General features: G+C 38.4%; 1 protein-coding gene across 4 annotated transcripts in view; it reads right to left on the bottom strand.

Moving 5' to 3' along the window:
• Window positions 1–23555, bottom strand: part of CADPS2 (calcium dependent secretion activator 2) — a 538020-nt gene that overhangs the window by 51967 nt on the left and 462498 nt on the right. The window contains exons 19-24 of one of the 4 annotated variants that reach the window (XM_066262193.1): window positions 22538–22679; window positions 22295–22414; window positions 16481–16636; window positions 14751–14898; window positions 14021–14035; window positions 8361–8435 (exon numbers count right to left, since the gene is read on the bottom strand). In XM_066262193.1, coding sequence (XP_066118290.1) covers window positions 8361–8435; window positions 14021–14035; window positions 14751–14898; window positions 16481–16636; window positions 22295–22414; window positions 22538–22679 — 656 coding nt within the window. The remainder of the gene's footprint in view (window positions 1–8360; window positions 8436–14020; window positions 14036–14750; window positions 14899–16480; window positions 16637–22294; window positions 22415–22537; window positions 22680–23555) is intronic. The other 3 variants (XM_066262195.1, XM_066262194.1, XM_066262196.1) reach the window with 3 other exon arrangements.

Genomic DNA, 23555 nt, shown 5'->3' on the forward strand with positions numbered 1-23555 from the left:
GGGGGTAGATACCCAGTAGAGGGATGGCTGGGTCATACGGTAGTTCTATTCTTAATTTTTTGAGGAACCACCATACTTGCTTCCACAATGGTTGTACTACTTTACATTCCCACCAACAGTGGATGAGGGTTCCTTTTTCTCCACAGCCTCTCCAATACTTGTTATTATTCATCTTGTTGATAATAGCTAATCTAACAGGTGTGAGGTGGTATCTCATTGTAGTTTTTGACTTGCATTTCTCTAATAGCTAATGAAGATGAGCATCTTTTCATATATCTGTTGGCCATTTTAATTTCTTCCTGGGAGAAATATCTGTTCATGTCCTTTTCCCATTTTTTCATTGGATTGTTTGCTTGTTTGTTGTTGAGTTTTGTGAGTTCTTTGTATATTTTGGATATTAGGCCCTTATCTGTGCTGTTGTTTAAAAATATCATCTCCCATTTAGTTGGCTGTCTGTCTGTTTTGTTGTCAGTTTCTCTTGCTGTGCAAAAGCTTCTTAGTCTGATGTAGTCCCGTTCATTTATCTTTGCCCTCACTTCCCTTGCCTTTGGAGTCAAATTCATAAAATGCTCTTTATAGCCAATGTCCCTGAGTTTAGTACTTATATTTTTTCTATGTACTTTATTGTTTCAGGTCTTATATTTAGGTCTTTCATCCATTTTGAATTAATTTTAGTACAAGGAGACAAACTATAGTCGAGTTTCATTCTTTTGCACGTGGCTCTCCAGTTTTCCCAGCACCATTTATTGAAGAGGCTTTCTTTTCTCCATTGTGTGTTTTTGGCTCCTTTATCAAAGATGATTTGACAATACATGTGTAGTTTTATTTCTGGGCTCTCTATTCTGTTCCATTGGTCTATTTTTCTGCCAATACCATGCTGTTTTGACTATTGTGGCTCTATAATATAATTTGAAGTCAGGTATTGTAATGCCCCCAGCTTCGTTCTTTTTCCTTAGGATTACTTGGCTATTTGAGTTTTTTTTTATATAATTTCCATATAAACCTGATGACATTTTGTTCCATTTATTTAAAAAATGACATTGGAATTTTGATGGGAATTGCATTATATTGTATTTGTATATCGCTTTGGGTAATATGGTCATTTTGACTATATTTATTCTTCCTATCCAAGAGCAAGGAATATTTTTCCATTTCATTGTATCTTTTTTCATTTCCCTTAACAATACTTTGTAGTTTTCATTATATAGGTTCTTTACATTCTTTGTTATGTTTATTCCTAGGTATTTTATTTTTTTGGTTGCAACCGTAAAAGGGATTATTGTTTTTTAGTTCATTTTCTGATTTCATTGTTGGAATATAGAAAGGCAATAGACTTCTGTATATTAATTTTGTATCCTGTGACCTTACTGCATTGGTTTATTGTTTCTAATAGTCTTTTAGTGGAGTCTTTGGGGGTTTTTTGATGTACAGGATCTAATCATCTGCAAAAAGTGAAACCTTCACTTCTTCTTTCCTAATATGAATGCCTTTTATTTCTTTCTCTTGTCTGATTGCTCTGGCTAGAACTTCCAGCACTATGTTGAATTACAGTGGAGAGAGTGGTCAGCCTTGTCTTGTTCCTGATTTTAGAGGAAGAGTCCTCACTTTTATGCCATTTAATATGATGTTAGCTGATGATTTTTCATAAATGGCCTTTATTATGTTGAGATATTTTCCTTCTTTACCCATTTTGTTGAGTGTTTTAAACATAAAATGATGTTGTATTTTATCAAATGCCTTTTTTGTATCTATGGATAGGATATGGTTTTTTCTTCATTTTGTTGATATGATGTATTATGTTAACTGTTTTACATGTGTTGAACCATTCTTGTGATTCCAGGATAAATCCTACTTGATCATGATGAATTATATTTTTAATGTGTTGTATTCGATTTGCTAGTATTTTGTTTAGTATTTTAGCATCTGTATTCATTAGAGATATTGGTCTGTAGTTTTCTGTTTTTGTGTTGTCCTTGCCAGGTTTTGGTATGATGGTTATATTGACCTCATAAAATGTGTTTGGAAGTATTGCTTCTTCTTCAATTTTTTGGAAGACTTTGGGTAGAATAGGAACCAAGTCTTCTTTGAATGTTTGATAGAATTCACTAGTATAGCTGTCTGGCCCTGGACTTCTATTTTTTGGGAGGTTTTTGATAGTTGTTTCTATTTCCTCCCTGCTTATGGGTCTGTTTAGGCTATCTACTTCTTCATGACTCAGTCTAGGAAGATGGCATTGTTCTAGAAATTTATCCATTTCTTCTAGATTGTTGAATTTGGTGGCATAAAGTTTTTCATAGTATTCACAATAATTGTATATCTATGATCTCTGTGGTGATTTCTCCTCCTCATTTTGGATTTTGTTTATATGAATCCTTTCTCTTTTTTCCTTAGTGAGTCTTGCCAAAGGTTTGTCAATTTTGTTGATCTTTTCAAAGAACCAGCTCCTTGTTTTATTGATTTTTCTATAGTTTTTCTGTTTTCTATTTCATTTATTTCTGCTCTGATTTTTACTATTTCCTTTCTTCTGCTGATTTTGGGTTGTCTTTATTCTTCTTTTTCTAGTTCCTTAAGATGTGATGTTAAGTTGTTTACTTAAGCTCTCTTGTTTGTTTATATAGGCTTGCGGTGATAGGAACTTCCCTCTTATTACTGCTTTTGCTGCATCCCAGAGATTCTGATATGTCATACTGTCATTTTCATTTGTCTGTATGTATCTTTTGATCTCTGCTTTTATTTCTTCTTTAACCCAATCATTTTTTAAAAGTATGTTGTTTAATTTTCATATTTTTATGGGTTTGTTTACTTCTTTTTTTTCAGTTGAATTTTAGTTTCAAAGATTTATAGTCAGAGAATATGCTTGGTATAATTTCAATGTTTCTGAATTTGTTGATATTAGTTTTGTAGCCCAACATATGGTCAATTCTTGAGAATGTTCCATGTACACTGAAGAAAAATGTATACTCTAGTGTTTTGGGATGAAATGTCCTATAGATGTCTATCATATCCAATTGTTCTAGTGTTTTGTTTAAGGCCAATATTTCTTTATTGATTTTCTGTTTGGATGAATGATCTAGAGCCATCAGTGGTGTATTAAGGTCTCCAAGTGTGATTGTATTTTTGTCCGTTTTTATTTTTAGATCAGTTAGTAGATGTCTTATATACTTTAGTGCTCCTTGGTTTGGTGCATATATATTAAGAAGTGTAATGTCTTGTCTTCTTGATTCAACGTTCCCTTTATCATTTTGAAATGACTATCTTTGTCTCTGATTACCTTTGCTGTCTGGTAGTTAGCACTGTTAGATATGAGTATGGCTATACCTGCTTTTCTTTGGATGTTATTTTCTTGGAGAATAGTTTTCCAACCTTTCACTTTGAATTTGTTTTTTTCCTTGGCAGCATGGAGTTGGATTTTCTTTTTTGATCCATTCTGCTACTGTGTCTTTTTATTGGTGAGTTCAATCCATTTACATTTAGTGTAATTATTGACACTTGAGGCGTTTCCTATTGCCATTTTATATATTGCTTTCTGATAGCTCTGTTTCTTGTTTGGTTCTTCTCTTTTGTTTTTCTGTCATTTGTTGTTGTTTGGTTGTATTCCATACTTCTTTCTTCTGTTTCTTCTTTTTTTAAGCATGTGTTTCTGCAGTGTTTTTTTCAGGAGTGGTTATTATTGAGTTATAAAAAGGATATATATCATATTCATTGTACATTATCTCATGAGTGCTTCTGCACTCTATCCTCCTTTGATACTGTTAAATCTTTTTCCTCTCCCCTTTTTTGTTTTTGTTGTCACAGATTAATCTTAGTTTTATTGTGATCCTGATGGAGCTTTTACTTGTAGTTTTGTTTTGTTTTGTTCTTTGTAACTGGTCGGATAACACCCTTTAGTACTTCCTGAAGTGAAGTTTTCTGGTAATGAATTTCCTCATCTTTTCTATATCTGTGAATGTTTTTATATCCCCTTTGTATTTGAAGGATAGCTTTGATGAATATAGTATTCTTGGCTGGAAGTTCCTCTCTTTCAGTACTTTAAATATTGGGGTCTTCTCTCTTTTGGCCTGTAGAGTTTCTGCTGAGAAATCTAATGATAACCGAATGGGCCTTCCTTTATATGTTTTATTATTCTTTTCCCTGGCTGTCTTGAGGATTTTTTGTCATTGGTTTGTGATAATTTCATTATGATGTGTCTTGGAGTATGTCTGTTTGGCTTAAGGTAACTTGGTGTTCTGTTTGCTTCTTGGATTCGAGGCTCTAATTCTTTCCACTGGCTTGGGAAGTTCTTGTCTATTATTTGTTTGAATATGTTCTCCATTCCCTTTTCTCTCTCTTCTCCTTCTAATATACCCATTAGTCTTATGTTGCTCTTTCTAATGGAGTCAGATAATTCCTGTAAGGCTTTCTCATTTTTTTTAATTTGTGAGTCTCTCTCTTCTTCTCTCTGTAGTGTCTCTAATTGCTTGCCTTTTATGTCACTAATTCTCTCCTCTATCTGGCCTGTTCTATTAGCTAAACTTGTTACCTCATTTTTCAGTTCATGCATTGAGTTTTTCATCTCTGTTTGATTCATTTTCATAGTTTCAATTTCCTTGGTGATGTAATCTTTTTGTTTATTGAATTGATTTTTGAGCTCTCTAAATTGCCTTTCTGTGCTTTCTTGTATTTCCCTATTTTTAGGACTTCAATTTTTAATTCCCTGTCATTTAACTCCAAGGTTTCCAAGCAATTGCAATTTTTTTCTAGAGATTTTTCATCATCTATCTAAGCTACATCTCTTTGTATCCATGATATTTGACTTCTTTTTCCTTAATGGCATTTGAGAGTGGGTATTGTTAATAACACTAATAAGAGATGATTAAAAATAACATAAAAATTAAAAAAATACAGTGGAAAAATGAAAATTCTATTATGATAAGTGGAACAAAAACTACATAGAATGGGGAGCCGGAACTGGGGGAAAATGACAAAGAGATAATGAAATAATAAGCACACTAAATGCTACAAAGAAAAATGTGAATCCAGAATAATAAAATAATTTGTTGGTTAATGATGATCGAATGAGAGAAAAAGAAAAAGAGGAAGAAAAAGAGAAAAGAAGAAAAAATGGTAAGGTTTTTGAAATGTAATCCTCATAAAAAAAACAAGAATGAAAAATGTAACACCTATGGATAATGAACTTCAAAAGGAAAAGGAAAGAATAAGACAGAAAGAAGATAAAATGACCAATGTGGAAAAAAAGATTAAAAAAAACCCCCAAAAAATGGAAAAAGTTATAAAATATATAATTTTTTCCTGGTTTTGAAAGGTAGCTTCTTTTTTTTTCTTTTTCTTTTTGGCAGGTGGCATTGTACTACAGGTTTTGCCCTTGTGGTGCTTTTGAGATTTGCTGATGTGTTGCTATTGTGATGACGTAGGCTGGGCCTCAGTACCGTTGGTAGGCAGGGCTTGTTAGGGTTTGCAGGCTCCGACAATGGGAGAGTCATTTTTCTAAGTGTCTCTCCCCACGTTTCTCCCTCTTGAGCCAGCAGTCTGGGGACTCAGCTGTGAAGTTGCCCCAGCCACTGCTGGCAGAGCAGGAGAGTCTAAGAGCTGCCAAGTCCTTCCTCCAGTACTACTCAAAGCACAGTTCTGGGTAAGGCTGTGCCAACTAGAGCCACCAGCAAAAGCAGGCAGGGAGCCAATTGCTGATCAGGCAGGCACCTTTTTAAGGGCCCCTGAGCATGTCTAGTATGCCTCAGCACTCTGCAGGTCTAATCTCCACAGGCTTTTCTCTATTGTGCCCTGTTTGGAAGCCCACAGCCCAGCCCTCACTACTTCTGCAGTGCACTCGGAGGTCTGCTCTGCAGGAAAGCACTTTGTGATCTGTATCGGCTCACAGAGGCGCCCTGCCCAGACAGGTCCAGGCCTAAGGATCCCGGTCCTTGTACACTTTCCGTGCTATTGGTTGGGGAGCCAGGACCACACAGAAACGCTGGCTACAGCCCATTAGAAATCCACTGCTGACAATCTCAGGCCTAGCCCCTCCGCCTGCGAATGCATGCGCCCACGCCAGAGGCGCCAGGTGGAACCACTTGCACACTGCCTGGGACTGTGGACCTGGAGCACACAAAACCCCAAAACATTCTGGCACTGGCCTCCATAGGCAACCCACTCCAGTAATCTCCATCTGAACCTGCCCTCTGCGCTAGCTCCACATCTGCGATTTCAGGCTGAGCTGGCGCAATGTCTCCTCTGCTTGATCATCTGCCCTAGCCCAGCTTCTTCGCTCTGCCCCAAATCCTCCGTTTCTCTTGGTTCCAGGCAAAAGAGGCCCTTCCTCAGATCAGTGAGGAAAGTGGAATACTCCATTTTCCATCTTACTTCCTTCAGAGTGGATTATATATTCAGCCACCTTTTTACCCAATCGTACCTTTGTTGTCTGGTGTGTGTATATTTCAGATGCACCTGAGATTGTTTCTCTGTCTTTAGTTGTTGAATTTGTTGAAATTTCAGGGGGAGATATTAGGAGCACTCTGCATGGTGCCATTTCTCTGACGTCACTCCATTTTTTTCTTGATAAAAATTATCTAAGTCCTTTTCTGGCTTGAGACATCTCCCCTCACACCCCCTTCTTCATGGTGGCTTTTTATTTCTTCCACTTAATTTCCTTAGTTCTTCCATAGGGATTCCAATTATGGATTATGTGTGAGAACAGCAGCAACTGATATAGAACATGGTTTGGGTTAGCTGCCACTGATAAAGAATAATTTCCAATGGTGGAAAACTTTTTATTTTTTTGAAAGAGAGAAGGAGTAAGAGAGAGACAGGAAGGGAGAGAGAGGATTTGCTATCATTTTAGTTGTGCATTGACTGCTTCTCAGATGTGCCACCAGCAGGGATGAGTCAGTGTCCCCTTGTTCAAGCCAGTGACCCTGGGCTTTTCATGCCAGCAACCTTTGGGCTCAAGCTGGAGAGCTTTTGGGACCATTTGGCTGATTCCTCAGCTCAAGCCTGCAACCCCATGCTGATGAGCCCTCACTCAGAGCCAGTGACCCCTTGTTCTGGGTCAACACTTTATCCACCATGCCACCACTGGTCAGGCTCCAATGGTGGGAATCTTAAAATCACACTGGTATTTTGATCTACACCTCCTCTGAACTCCAGACCCAGATATCTGAGTGCCTCCTTGGCGTCTCCTCCTTCAGGTATCACAGAAGAAGTGCATCACAACATGCCCAGTACTGACATCACCGTCTCTCCCTCAAAATCTGCCCCTCTTACAGGGCACCTGCACCAGTGAACACCATTAACACCTGCCCTGTGCCTCAAGCCGCAAACTGAGGAGCCATCTTTCATGTTTTCCTTTCTCTCTGCACAACCAGCCCCTTGTCTCAGTCTGTTCCAGCTGCTATCACAGAATACCATAGGTTGTGTGGCTTATAAACAACAGAAATTTATCTCTCACAGACTGTAGGCTGGGAATTCTATAATCAAGGTACCAACAGACTTGCTCTGTGGTGAGGATGCCCTGCCTGGTTCACTGATGATGTCTTTGGCTGTATGTTCATGTAGCAGGAGGGACTAGGGAGCTCTGTGGAGTGTGTTTTATAAGGACGCTAACTGGGGTTAACCTCATGAACTAATCACCTACCAAAACTATTACATTGGAGATTATAGGTTTTAATATATGATTTGGGGGAGGTGCACAAATATTTAGTCTATAGCATCCCTGTCCACTGAACATTTTAAATGTCTTTGTATTAGTCCACCAGGGACAAATGTTAACAGTTGTCTTACTACTTCCTGTCTAGGATGTTTGCTGCAGGCAATCAAATAAGTTCTTCTTATGAAGCAAATAAGATGAATTCCCTACCCATACTCCTTGCCTCTCCAATCCTTTCATGACTTCCTCTTGCCAGTTGGGCTTTTAGGGACAGAACTGGAAATCTTCAGCATATAGTTAAAGCCAGAGGTGTAAAAGTCATGGGAATTTGTGGAATGAGTTCAGAAATAAAGAAATGATGCAAACCCAAGGAAAACCACAACACACAGGCTATATTCAAGAACTGAACTACTCACATTGGCCCTGGACGTAAGACAAATAGTGTGAGAACATGAATGTGAAACAATAAAGCATCATGGAAGACAGAGTTGTTTTTAAAAGGATAACAACTGCAAGTAAAGCCAAAATTAATTATAAACAAAACATCCAAACTGCTGACAAGGAGTGTTCATATTTTCTTATAACTTTTCTTTTAATATGAACTTCTCTTGCATCTACTTTTTAAAACTATTTCTCAATTAGGTATTTAGAAATATTAAGACGTATCTCTAAAATTTTAATTTAAACATTTAAATTTAAAAGGGTAAAAAAAATACATTACCTTTGAAACGAGCAGTGAAATGATTTCTTTTACAGTGTTGTCAATCAAATCGTCTATTTTTGAATGGTACTGTTGCTAGATATGAAAAGACAAAGGTGCATTTTATTAGTTGATGTTGATATAAAACTTTTGTCTTAAGTCATCAGTTCTTTAAAACTACTAGTTATGACATATCAGATTTATTTAAACTGATCATTTTGAACACTGGAAGGACAAAACCTTGAAAATGATCTTCCCAAGCAACACTTTTTACATTGTTGTTCGGAAATTTTCCCATGTGCACTGTTGAGTTAAGCAGCTAATGGGGTTATTATCTAGATGAATTCGGTTCTCCTTCTCATTCAGGCGCAGGAATGTGAAGGATACTTTTTGTCTCCTCCTCTATAATTAAGGTGGCCGTGTATTTTTCTAAAGGGTTGGTTTAGCTGGAGAAGCAAAAAGACTAGAAAAAGATTTAATTAATACAGCATTTCATGTCTGACAACTCTCATTCATAAGTTATTTTAAATGAGCTCTAGAAACAGAATGAGCCCCCAATTGTCCACTCTAAAAGGACGTTTTTGTCAGTGCACAGAGCAGCGGTTTATACAATGCTTACAATATGCTTCAGCAAGGGCAAAATTAAAATTTCATCAACAAAGGTGAATAATAGATGGTAACAAATTAATAGGCCATAAAAGGTATAATGAAAAGCACTCACTCCCATCGTTTTATTACTGTTTCCTCATGAAAAGGTGCCTAAGTAAATGCAAAAAAAAAAAAAAAAAAAAAGAGAGAGAGAGAGAGCAGTATTTAAAAAAAACCTGAAAGACTCTCTCTCTCTCTCTTTTTTTTTGCTTTCTTTAGAGAATACTAGAGAGTTCCATTCTTAAATTAGCAGGAGCGTCAGCTTCTACAGCGGCGTATGAAGGCATATTCATGGAAACAGTCATTCTTCCTTTAGAAGCATTTATCTGACAGCTGATTGTCCCCAATAGCCACTTCATGGAAAATGTGACTTGTAAAGACTAACCCTATCTTGATGGTTCAAGGCTTCTTGGAACAGCTAACATAATGCATAGAGTAAAAGTACTCAGGTCAGGATAAACATTAAACCAACTTAACAGCTTCTGGTAGAATGGTTTCCTAAGATGTAAGTTTTTGAAAGCTATTTTTTTCTTCTCAAAACATGTCTCAAAGTTTCCACACAGAACAAAACATCAACTGAGATCTGCTTTGGAATACACAAAAATGACTCCTCCCCACAGGCTCTCCAACAGTCACAAGTGCTTATCGACCTACATAAATAATAAAGGAAGGAAGTATAATTTTGGAGCATGTGAATTATTTTCTTTCTCTGCCTGGGTGTTAGTGTTTGTGTGTGTGTGTGTGTGTGTGTGTGTAGGTTGACACATAAAAGTGGGAATTCTTAGGCATCTACTTTACCCAGGAAAGTGAAGTACTAAGTATCCTCACTTACAGCCTGATTCCCAAACTTGTGCTCCCCAGAGGACAAATGGAACAGAAACATAGGGGTGGCTTTCTATTGAATTATGCTGACACTTTTGCTTTTAAAACAGCTTGAAGAGAAGCAAAAGGGGAGAAAATAAAGCAAAAAAAAAAAAAAAAGGTAGAGGAGAAAGAGTCTGGAAAAGCTGGTCAGTCCTTAAAAAGTCTGGAAGCCCCCCACAGACACAGGTACAAAAAGCCACCCCCAGTTGAATGTCCTGATCTCACGGGCAGGGAAGGAGTTCATGCAAATGAGCTCTGCCCCCAGTTCTCCCTCTCTGCCACTCTCTCCTCACTTTCTTCTCTCTCCTAATTTCTGTCTGTACAGCGGGGGGAAGGAGATACCAGACTGAGGCTCCTTTTGAGGTAGGAGAGGAAAGGGAGACAGCAGGTGGGCTCCCAGCTTCTCACTTCCCTCTTACACAGGACGTGCTATGGCCTTGCAGGGACACGGGTACCCAAACTTTCAAACAATTCCCTTGTCTTAAATACGCTTATCCTCAATGTTTATCACTATTTGCCATAAATTTCATTTTTTAACCCCAAAGTAAACAACAAATGTCATTAAAAGGCTATTTATTAGACGCCATTGAATATACAATAGTAAAGTTTCTATATGTTAAAGCTTTAGGTCGGACTGATTTTGGCAATTCTTTGTCAATTTGTTTTCCTTTTTTTAAATGAGAGCTGGGGAGAAAGTGAGACTGACTCCTGCATGCACCTGGACCGGGATCCACCCAGCAACCCCGTCTGGGGCCAATGCTCCAGTCAACCAAGCTATCCTCAGTGCCTGAGGCCGATGCTCAGGCCAATTGAGCCACGGCTGCAGGAGGCTAAAGGGAGAGAAGGGGAGGGAGAAAAGCAGACAGTCACCTTTCATGTGTGCTATGACAAGAATAATTCTTAAAATCAAGAGAGAAGTCATAAAACAGGTCCGTTTTTATTGAAAGGCAGGGAAAGCCACAGACCCTGGGAGCCATAAAATTCTCATATCATCACACACTTTTAGACTATTTGATTCTTGATCTAGCCAGAAGCAGAAAAGGGGAGGAGGACGGGGGAGAGGGAGAGAAAGTTAGAAAGAAAGGAAGAAAAGTATATACCTTCAATGTGCTACTTAAGGGGCAAACCCAACAGGACAACATTTGTTTGGTTTGTATAAGATTTTTTTTTTTTTTCATTTTTCTGAAGCTGGAAACAGGGAGAGACAGTCAGACAGACTCCCGCATGCGCCCGACCGGGATCCACCCGGCACGCCCACCAGGGGCGAAGCTCTGCCCACCAGGGGGTGATGCTCTGCCCCTCCTGGGCGTTGCCATGTTGCTACCAGAGCCACTCTAGCGCCTGGGGCAGAGGCCACAGAGCCATCCCCAGCGCCCGGGCCATCTTTGCTCCAATGGAGCCTTGGCTGCGGGAGGGGAAGAGAGAGACAGAGAGGAAGGTGGGGCGGAGGGGTGGAGAAGCAAATGGGCACTTCTCCTGTGTGCCCTGGCCGGGAATCGAACCCGGGTCCTCCGTACGCTAGGCCGACGCTCTACCGCTGAGCCAACCGGCCAGGGCGGTTTGTATAAGATTTTGCTATTACAAATGTATCTGTCCATTCTGAACGACACTAATATTAAGTGGGAATGCTTCTGGGATTCTGGGATCTGTTCTAGCACCCCAGCTGGCACAAGTGTTCTAGGAGCATTATGGGTGGGAATGGGGAGGTGGCCTCCATTTTCATACCATATGCATAAATTCTGTAAAGAGACCTTCTCTTAGGATGGATTTTAAACATATTGGATTGCTAGTTCTGGAAATGGAAGTATTTTACTGTAATTGAGAACAAGTCCCCTACAAGTAGCCCCTTTACCACCCCAGCACCCAGTGGTCCCATTAACGTGCTTTCATCCTCAATGGATGGGCCATGGGATGCAGTGGCTCTGAGGGTGGATGGCTGCCTAAGGCCCATACAGTCATCTGCGTTACTGCAGGAATAGATAATAAGGATTTTAAACACGGGAGGTTCTGTGATCTCAACATCTGTCCCCACGGGACTGGCCCGAGCTGGCTGACTCACTGTACACAACTGTCACATGAGCAGATCACTCACTCACTAATCACTCCATTAAACAGTCATGGACTGGGGCTGATCATGTTTGAATCACTATGTGACACAGAAGGAAACAGAATCATAACTCAGGAGCCCGGCAGGGACTGCCTTTTGGGTAAAGAGTTGGGAAGGTTTTACCCCTTGACAATGAGAATAACTTATTGGAGATTGTGCAGAGACAATTCCCTTATAATCCAGAAGATAGATCTCTTCTTGGTTTACCTATTCAATACGTATATTTTACCAGGTTCCAAATTGTATAATGAGCTAGTATTTTCAACAGCCTTAAAAGCATGTAATGTATTTACTAAATTGCAACAATTCCATAACTTATCTCAGGCACATACAGAGTGGGAAAGCCTGTATAATTATGTGAGCATATTTACCAGAGATTAAAAGCAAAGTATAACATCCTTCCTTTGCATTGAAATTCTTGTTTTCCACTTTTCCGGATAGCTAATGGGTTTTACACCTGCACGTTGTGAACTATATTAATTGTGTGAAAGTTGCGGGGAATTAATTGTCTCTGGTGAGAAGGTACAGGTGCAGGCATAATGAACAGTAGCAGATTACTCTTCAAAAACGACCCACCTATTAATGTAAAGAATCGTTTGACAATGCACCCATGTTTTGTTGTGTGTGTCCCTGTCTTTCTTTATTAAGAACTGGAGTTGCCTTTGACAGGGAGGATTTTTAAAGCAGTGACCACAAATCAGTCTGTTCATCCCACAAATATTTACTAAGTGTCTATTGTACCTCTGGTACTGTCGTGATGCTAAACTAAGAACAAATGGGAAAGCCCAGTGGTCCTGAGAAGAGGTAAGAGGGTTCTATAAACCCAATGAGAAATGGATGGGCTTATTATAAAGAGACATAAGACAATATTCTTGAGCAGACAATCAAAGGCTTCCATCTAGGTACTGAGAAACATGAGGAGGTGAAGATGAGGCACTGACATACAAACTAGCTGCCTGTGTTCAGATAATTGGAGAGAATAAATCATGTTGTAAATGATGAGAGAATAATTTCTGAACACTCTATAACTCTTACATATCAGTTACATAATAAGTAGGATCATGTGCTATGGTGTTAGAAGTGCATCTTTTACCCCTGTGTTTCCCAAAGAATGAAATATGTGTATATACACAAACATTATGGTCAAATAGCTAATGCCTCTATCTGGGTTAAATAAGCCTGCAGTTCACAAATAGTGGGCCTGCTCATCTTCTTTCACAGTTATCTGAGCCCTTCTGCAGAGAGAATTGTTAGCCTAGTACAGTTGAGTTTGACTCTCAGGGGTCAACTGTAAGACTTGTAAATTTAATATAGCCATACAGCACAAAAACATTTTGACTTATAAATATGTATAATCTCTTCAATCCTGTATGCATAAGGGTTTTCAAACTATGTTCCTCTAAGGTTCTGTGTGGGAGCTCAAGAAAGCCTTGTGTGGGGCTGGGGAAGGCTATGACACAGGTCTGCCTCCTTCCTCCTTGCTGATGGCCCCACCCTATGCTGTGAGTGGGAGGAAAACAGTGTCACTGGCGGGCATGAACCTCACTGAAATCCACAACTGGGTTCTTCTGTCGGAAGTGACATTCACAGTGTCTTTTTGGCCCCTGACTTTAGGGGTTACCTTGATAATGCTCTATGTCATTTAAAGTTCCACACGCTAAATCTACCTAGTATTAAAGAATATACCAGATAAATGTATTTTGAAAATATCAATAATCATTCTGTTTCTGAATTTACTTAGAACTTAGCTTAAAGGAGACAGGATTCATTTGGTTTTACATAATTTCATCTTTAAAAATTGGAGAATAGTTTGTAGATTCCACAGTCTCACAGGAAGAAAAGAACCAGCTGCTTGACATTACTTAAGGTGTAAGTATTTACAGGTTCCCACGTGTCTTTGGCCTATTGCTATATAATTGAAAGCTCTTGGCATTTAACCTACAAACAGAAACCAAACACCTGAAAATGGAATTATTTTAATTTGAAAACACAAAAATTTAAAAAAGTACATTTATGAAAATAATAATTCAAATAATATGGTTTAAAAAAAAAAGAGACTTACCCATTGACTACCAAACTGGATCATGTCATGGGAAAAAAAAAAGACGATGAAGGAGAACATAGGAAAGAGTAAAAAAAAAAAAAATGATGAGAAATAACAATGGAAAAAAGGCAACAAAATGTCAACTTAAATAGATAATCTAAAAAAAACATCCATTTTTCACCCAATCATGACCCTCAACAAAAACAAATTATGGGATAAAATCATCTCTTTCTGAATGTAAACACAAACAAAATAGAAATAAAGCTGAAACAATGGGATATGTATTGAAAAGAATAATGCCTAATTTTCAATGATATTTCCAACTTGGTCTTTAAAAAATAGAAACTTTTATGTAAATAAACAATTCCCTACGCTATTTTCTGAGGCTTGTATTTTGGATGCAAACTCTCTATATGCTAGATTTGCATAAACAAAGCGGGCAGCTTTCTCATTTGCTTATGAAAAGCAAACTTCATATAAATACATAACACCTAAGTTGCTAAAAAGTATACCTGATATTCCATGGTCACTTGCAAAATTTTAGGCAGTCTTCATATATAAAAAAAGAAACTGACAGAAGCAAAGGATAAAGGGCATTCTGTATTCTAGGGAAGAAAAGACCAAACAGTTGTGCTGGAGAACTTGGTCCTGTTTTTAATTTAATCAAGTGAATGACTTCTGGAGACAAACTCGTCCTCTGCCAGGACACCCGTGTCACATTTCCCTAGGTGCCACCCTAGCCACTTACCTCCTGTCCTCCATCCAGGGCACAGAGTTTGGTGCTTTGCTTTTTGGCATCAACTAATACGTTAAACATGGTGCACATGGAAGCTGGGATGCGCAAGTCAGTGGTTTTGTTTGCCTTTTGCAGCTTGAGTTCAAATGCAGTTCTTGTTCTGGTCATTAAAATATGAATTCAGAGTAAGAAAGTCTGCCATATGTCCGACCTGTTTTTGTAAGAGTGAAATCAACACTACGGGATGCTAATTTAAAACATGCAAATAAGGTGTGTGGCAGGGCTTGGGAGCTGGGGGTGGGATGCTCTCATATGAAAGAGTGGGTTGTGATCATTTATATTACACATAACTTTTTCAGTCGTTCAGACACTGTCTTTACCCACATAAAGCTATTTGCTACTACAAGTGGATCATTTTAATGGAAAAACCTCATAGCTTCACTTAGCTGCCTGAATTGGTATCCAAGCAGAAAGATCACTTGCTTGTCTGCATCACAGCAGAACAAATCCTCCATGTGGTTTATTAACAATTTTTTTTAAAAAAAGTACAAGTCTGGAAAACTCTAACACAGCAGTTCTCAACCTGTGGGTCGCGACCCCGGCGGGGGTCGAACGACCAAAACACAGGGGTCGCCTAAAGCCATCGGAAATACATATTTTTGAAATACATATTTTATTTAAAAATGTATTGTATAATAAATATGTATTTTCCTATGGCTTTAGGCGACTCCTGTGTTTTGGTCGTTCGACCCACAGGTTGAGAACCACTGTTCTAACACATCATAATTGATGAACAACAGTATGGAATGTGTAATTCTCCTACATCACTTAGGTTCTCTTTCAAATACCTGAAGTTGCAGTTAGAGTTTTGAAAGAAACTGTGTAACAGGAAATTTGGAATTGGTATTGATAAGTATCTGAAGAATACCTATTGACTTCAGACATCAAAACCACAGATGAGGAACATTTTTTTTTTTTTACATAAAAACATTAAATGATCAAACCCATGGCCTTGCCTTGGAAAGCTATCATTATTCTAAGACTTGATTTTTCTTGCTTTAATAAAGACCTCAAGATTATTCAGTTGCTCCCACCAGCATCTGCTATTCCAACCGTGTTGCTCTACCTTATTCTTGTTCGTGTCATGAACCCGGGCAATGAAAAGCCACTGCTCGGCTAATCAGGATGTAATGCTGATTTTGTAAGTACTATTAAAACATGAAAGCACACTTGGGAGAATCCAAAGCCACATAACTTATTTCTGGTTAGGTTAAGTTTTGAAGAGTGTGCTTGGATACCGGAAACTCATCTGATGGGGAGAGAATACCAGGAAACACAGGGACGGCACTGATCATAATTAGAACTTGCCGTACCATTGCACGGCATCATGCATAAAGTACCGAACAGACCTTTTCCATATGTCTTAGAAACTGCTGCCTTGGGGATTTTAAACATAGTATTCCCAGAGAGGGAACAATAAACACAACAAAAATGCTTAACGTAGTATGGGCGCTGCTGATGGAAGCAATGGTGAAGAGAGCTAAAAACAACAACTCATCAGGCCAAGTTTATGAACTACATGGGTCCCCAGAATTTTGGTCAGAGAACCCAATGCCCGTTAAACTTAGGAACAGTAGTACACACTGAAACTTTTCTTGGGACAATGATGTAACAGGTGTTTGGTGAAAAGTGGTATTTTGGGTGCTGGCATATTAAGCAGCAACTTGAAAATACATGTCTACCTTTTGACACAGGCCTCTATCATATCACTGGCCATGAGCTTAAGTCTTTGCTCTAAGTGGTGGGCAAATTCTTGTTCTGGCCAGTGTAGATCAAGGACAAACATTTGCAGTGCATCAAGTTTCCAAAAAAGGTCTTCGGATGTTGCTGAGCCATTGCTAGAAGAGAAAGGGAAAATGAAGATCGTGAGCTTACACTGCCAGCTGTGTGGATAGCCAATACATTGCTTTTTCATTTTCCTGTCAACTACCATCAGTGCAAAACCACCACAGAAAATCTCTAATGATCAGTATTTTCTTTGTTCAACTTCCTAATATTTTATTTTCACTTCTTTTTTTAACTTAATTTTTTATTTTTCAGTTTTTTTTAGCAAGAGGCAGACAGACAGACAGGAAGAGAGAGAGATGAGAACCATCAACTCATAATTTAATTGTTCATTGATTGTTCTCATATGTGCCTTGACTGGGGGGCTCAAGCCGAGCAGGTGGCTCCTTGATCAAGCCAGTGACCTTGGGCTTCATATCAGTGACCTTTGAGCTCAAGCCTAGTGACCATGGGCTCATGTCGATAATCCCATGCTCAAGTTGGCGATCCTGTGCTCCAGCTGGTGAGCCCGTGCTCAAGCCAGCAACCTCTGGGTTTTGAACCTGGGACCTAAGCATCCCAGGTCAATGCTCTATCCACTGCACCACCACCAGTTAGGCTTCACTTCTTAATGAATAAGGCAAGGCAAGAAGAACAAAACAGAAATAAATACCATCGTAAGGTTTCATAAAAAGGGGTAAAATGGATAAGGATGCTCTTGTAAGGAGATCAAATTGTGTACGTAGAATGTTTTAAATGTTCTTGACTAAGCTCTAGGATAAAAATCAGAGATACAGGGGATCAGGGAACGTGCAGGTACTCCAGTACTTTCAGCCTTTTGTGTAGTGCATTTTCACCAATAAAAGTTGGTTTTGCATCTCATTTGCATAATCAAACAACTTTCTTTTACTTGTTGTTTGCTTTTCTGATGTTCTTGTTTAATAAAAGAAATCAAATGTTTCTTTTTTTATCACTTCATATTCATTTTGAAATATCCCCTAATTTTTGTGAGCAGTATATAAATATTCCCTTCTAGAAATTCATAGAAGTACATTTTATGCAAGGAAATCCATATACAGCAATGATAGGTTTACTCTTCCACTCATGGCTCTGTGCCTCTGTCCTCATGATGGACAGCTTGTCTGTCTACAGGTATGCAGCACACAGAGCCCTTAACCCTCACAATTACAGCTCAAGTGGAACAGGTACTGGAAATTAAATAACATGTTGTGGAGAGAATCAAATCTTACGTCTATTTTGAAATGCTCTGTGCCTTTCCTAGCTTATAATTAACCCTAACAGGACAAGGAATGGTCTAACACAGAAAGGACATTTAGGTGCTTTCCAGTTGGAGTAAAATCATGTATTTCAGGTCCTTACCTCTCTCTAGCTGCTGAGCCAAGCTATACTATGCATTCACTACTACGGTAAAATTATATTTTCACTCCAGGTATGGAGGTAATTTGTCCTGTAGTATATATAATATTGGGACAAAGGATAATACTATTACTTTCCATTATGCACATATATCATACAGCAGAGAAACATATTTAGAAAGTAAAATATTCCTGCATTAAAACATATTGACACTTGATTGTAAAAGAGAACAAAAGGGGGGAAAGTTGAGGTATGATTCATTTCACCTTAACTTTCCAACAATTACTTAATATACATTAATCTAAAATTTCTATTTTTGGTTTGTAAATAGAAAAATATTTAAATATAATAAACCCATTCATCATAAGGGAATGGTGGAAACCTTTCATAAAAAATAAAATTATTTTAAATGCCACATTATTTATTTATTTATTTATTTTTTGTATTTTTCTGAAGCTGGAAATGGGGAAAGACAGACAGACTCTGCATGCGCCCAACCGGGATCCACCTGGCACGCCCACCAGGGGCGACGCTCTGCCCACCAGGGGGCGATGCTCTGCCCCTCCGGGGCGTCGCTCTGTCACGACCAGAGCCACTCTAGTGCCTGGGGCAGAGGCCAAGGAGCCATCCCCAGCGCCCGGGCCATCTTTGCTCCAATGGAGCCTTGGCTGCGGGAGGGGAAGAGAGAGACAGAGAGGAAGGAGAGGGGGAGGGGTGGAGAAGCAGATGGGCACTTCTTCTGTGTGCCCTGGCCGGGAATCGAACCCAGGACTTCTGCACGCCAGGCCAACGCTCTACCACTGAGCCAACCGGCCAGGGCAATGCCACATTATTTAGATAACCATATCTTAATTACCAAGCTAGCTTAAAAAAATCACTTCCTGTTCTGGTTAATTAAAGGCTTGTCTCTGCTCCCTCACCTCTCTAACCCGCCCCCACTTCCCATGCCTGCCTCAGCATCCCAGCCCCATCACCAGTATGCCCTCTTCCTGCCAGTCTGCCCGTAGTTCCTCATGATCTCCTTGTCTAGCCAGATGTCTTCAGAGTTAAATTCTCAGGGGACCACTCACAGCAAAGCCCTGAACCGACCCAGATCACTTTATTTACTAAATGTCTCCTAACTTTTAGTGCACCCAAAGTGTCGGCAAACAGAAGAACCAGAACACCACTGTGCTGATATTGCTGTGAAAAATATTTGGGAAAAAACCCCACTATATATATTTCTCCTTTTGCCATCTATATAATAAAAACAAGAGAAAAAAATGACCAAGCTAAACCACCCCTTCCCTTTATATCCATAGTGTAATATTTGGTAGTTTAGACTAGAGGACCTTTGTTTTAAGAGTAATTAAATATAACTGGCAAGGAAGCAAATCTATTTCTTATAATTTTTTTTTACTTAGGGAAATATTAGTAGCTACTTGAAACACATATGCATTCTTTAACAGCATAATTAAACAGCAACAGCAAAATCATAAAACAAAATTGCAAATAATAAAGGTAGGAGTCTATTAAAAATGAACTTTCTCATAGTATGTAACAATTAAATCTTTATAGAGAATATGGGTATATGTTTCTTCTGTTCATTAATCCTATGGTATGATTCTGAACAATAAATGTGCTTAATTGGGAATGTAATTAAGACAAGAAATATTTGTTATAATTAAATAGATGGAAAAAGTGTAAATAGGTTTGCTCTATAACCTGCTATTTTTAAAGAATATTTTCATTCTAAAATTATTTCTAATGAGTCGCTTCTTCTTAAAAGTATTCTTAACAGATTAAACAATTTAGATGTGAATAATAAACTCAGATAATTCCTAATAATGCCAGCAGGAAACTTATCCTATGGGCATTCACTTTTAGAGCTTAAAAAAAACAAACCCTCAGAATAAAGATTTATTTACAAGAAGATATTGGAAAAGAACCTCTTAAGGTGGTTTATACATGAGTAGAGAGCATTGGGCTGGCATGTGTATGTACCAGGTTTGATACCCGGTCAGGGCACACAGGAGAAGAGACCATCTGCTTCTCCACCCCCACCCCCTCCTTCTCTCTCTCTCCCCATCTTGCAGCCATAGCTCAATTGGTTCGAGTGAGCCTTGGATGTTGGCTCTGTGACCTCTACCTTAGGTGCTAAAAAAATGGCTCTATTACTGAGCAATGAAGCAACAACCCTAGATGGGCAGAGCATCGCCCCCTAATGGGCTTGCCTGGTAGATCCTGGTCGGGATGCATGCAGCAGTCTCTCTTTCTCCCTCTACTCCCTTTACTCCTCACTAAATATATATATATATATATATATATATATATATATATATATATATATATATATATATATATATACAGGGATATAATATTTTCAAACCCATGAATACTCTAATATCACTAATCTTCACTTAATCAGTAGTTGTATATTTAATTCCTTATACATGTGAAATGGAAATGTTTTTGCTATTTAATGCTTTCTAGCAAAAATGTAAGTGCAATGACATCACAACATTATGAGTAACCATGACACTTTGACAAAGAGACTAATGTTGATTGTGTTGGCAAGATAATAAACGTAAATTACTAAATGTAAAACATATTTATTTTTTGCTCAGAATGATGAAAGAACAAGCACTTAATCTACAGAGTGATAATTTGTCATGATCGCTTTGCTGAGATGCAGGTCACTTTACAAAGGGCCTACCAAGAATGAGATTCAGGGTTCACACATATCTCAAAGCTAATAAAATAGTGATGACCAAGAAAAAACCCTTTTAATTTCACAAGGTTAATGCCCACAATAATGTTCTTGGTTAAAATCAAGATTGTTAAACAAATGATGAATAAGGATTAGACAGTATAAAGAAGTACAAATAAAAATCATACACTTAGAAAGGTTCATTATATTTCCAAGGCAGTTCCTGAGCACACACAGGCATTGCTCAACATACTATAATGGCCCAAAGCATTTGCCTATAAGAGTAAGATTCACATGTCACCTGATATCCTAATACATATTATAAGGACAGTGATGATGTTGAATTTGCAGAGATATTGCCAAACTATTTTGCAAGTTGTTCTCTTTCTTGTTCTTTTCTTCTGCATTTTCTCAATTGTATGCAGACTAGACTGTGAATAGATTTGACAGGTGATGGTAGGGTAGGTGGAAATCATGCTAAACAAGTTCCTAACCAGCATATTCTCTGGACGGAGCATAACGATAAATGAAAGCTCTGAAGTCAGGCAAACCTGGGTTCAAATCTTACCTATTACGTCCTTACCTTGAGATATTGGGCAAGTTTTGTTTTTTAACTTCTTTATGAGGTATGTCCTAAATAGTAAAATGGGGATAATGACATCTACCTCCCAGGGTTGTTATAAAGCTTAGATGCAATAAAGAATTTGGCACTGTACCTGGAACATAATAAATTCTCAATAAATTGTAGCTCTTTTTCTCCTTCTAATTATTATCCTTCCTAGCTGACTTCATATGATATCTTGGGCCAAGTATGGGTGATTATTGGGTTTATTTGATTGCTGTGAAGGCTGTGCTTTTGAAAACTATACTGCTAAGAATGTTAAATAAGAATGATTGATGGTACTACTACTAATAATGACAGTAATAACAATCATAATGTAGAACAGTTTAATCATTTACTGAGAACCCAGAATGTGCCAAGTACTTTTCATAACTTTTATTTAATCCTCAGAAGAATGTCTTGAAATTAGGTGTCATATCCATTTTAGAGCTGAGGGAACTAAGGATAAGAAGGATGGAAGAATTAATAAACTAGAATCTAAATCTGGGGATGACTGATTTCAAACCTGTGTGTTTTCCCTTTAATGACTCTTAGCTACTAAATCTGCAGTGATTAATAAATTAATAAATATGGTTTTTAATGATATAAAGATCATTAAAAATAACAAGGCATGTCAACTGATATATGAAAGGACCAAAAAAAAACAAAAAAAAACCTTGCTGGTGTTAGGAAATAAAGGACAACCAGCAAAATTGTTTCTTTAAAGGTGAGACTAAGATAAAAATAGAAAAAGATTATATTCTTGTGACTGTTCTTGCAACGACCTTCTATATGCACAAGAGAAGTCATGCGGGTGGTAACAAAGCCGGAGACAGCTAAGGATCCCAGACATCAAATTAGTAAGTATTTTTTAAAAAATCTGTATCATTTTTCATCCAAGTACTAAGCTTAGCTTAATAGCTTAAGAAGCTAAAGAAACCCAAAACACAGTATTCCTCCACCAACGACGATAAATGCCATGCAATCTAAACACATCGGCACAGAACACAGCCCAGGCCATGCACTAGCTACCACAGCGTCAGAAAATAAGTGAGGAATACACACGTGGACTCATATAAAGAAGCCATCCATGAAGGAGTAGAAAGGCTAGGAATCTGTGGAAGATTAAGAGGCAGACTTGGAACTTTTGGAAGAGCTACATTGGGAAGACTGTTGGCGATATTCCTGTAAAGAAACAAACAACGTGGGAAGGGACCACCGTAAGCAATAACTACAGATGGCCATGTGTACAGTCAAGGTCAGGGAAGAAGAGGCAGATGCTGGATGGGCACCAGGCAAGATACCTACTTGACAGGCTGCCATGTCTCTTGCTCAAAACCTCTGTGAATTGACTGGGCGATGGAGGACTCCATGAGATCGACGTAGCGAACAACCAAGGGCACAAAGATTTCTTGCAAGTGTTTGTGAAATTTTCCATTACACAAAAGTGCTGAAATAGTCAAGCAGAAACAGTGTTCATCAGAGGGGATAAAATCAGGCATTTGGAAAATATGGGTGGAAAATCTTTTCCTGAAAGAGTCTGACATAGAAGGACTGATAAAATATAAATGATTATGGGTCTTGTTCCTCATATTGAATATCATCATGGAAACTGATCAAGAAGTATAACTGGCCTCCTATATATGGTTCTCAAAAACACAAATAGATTATATTTCTAGAACATGTTCCTGGAAGGTGGTATGTTTTTACTTTCCAAGTGGTTTAACATGAGTCATGTGACTTCTTGTTAGTGGTTTAACATGAGTCATGTGACTTCTTGTTAGTGGTTTAACAGGAGTCATGTGGCTTCTTGCTAGAGATTCAAAGGAGCTGCTGGATCCCCCAAAAGGTCTAAACACATATAAATATAGTAATTAATCAGAGTTGCAACGCCTGTGCTATGCTGTCTATCACCGAAGAGCTAAATGTACTGAACTCGAAGAGCTAAGCTTGCTTGCTTCTAATAGAGTTGATAAATTCACCAAGACGATGACTGTGGCCTTGGGAATGTCTATTCTGATTCATGAACTTTCTAATTATTTGTGTATTTTCTTTTCAATCATCCAGTTTCCCATGTGTGTCTTTAAAAACAGTCAGCACATCATATCTCATGCACTTGTCTTTAATGAACTGTCGTATGACACAACCCACCTAAAGCAATTGTAGAAGTCTCAGGATTTGGGCAAAGTACACCTGCCTCCATCAGAAGATGGATGCTTTCTGTGCACCTTACCCTTCACTAGAACATAGGTCAGTGCTATAGGCTGAGTGTTTTTCCCCGCACCTCCATTCTTCTGTTGGAATCCTAACACCCAGTGTGATGGTA

Source organism: Saccopteryx bilineata, chromosome 2 (assembly GCF_036850765.1).
Source record: "Saccopteryx bilineata isolate mSacBil1 chromosome 2, mSacBil1_pri_phased_curated, whole genome shotgun sequence".
Lineage (NCBI taxonomy): Eukaryota > Metazoa > Chordata > Mammalia > Chiroptera > Emballonuridae > Saccopteryx > Saccopteryx bilineata.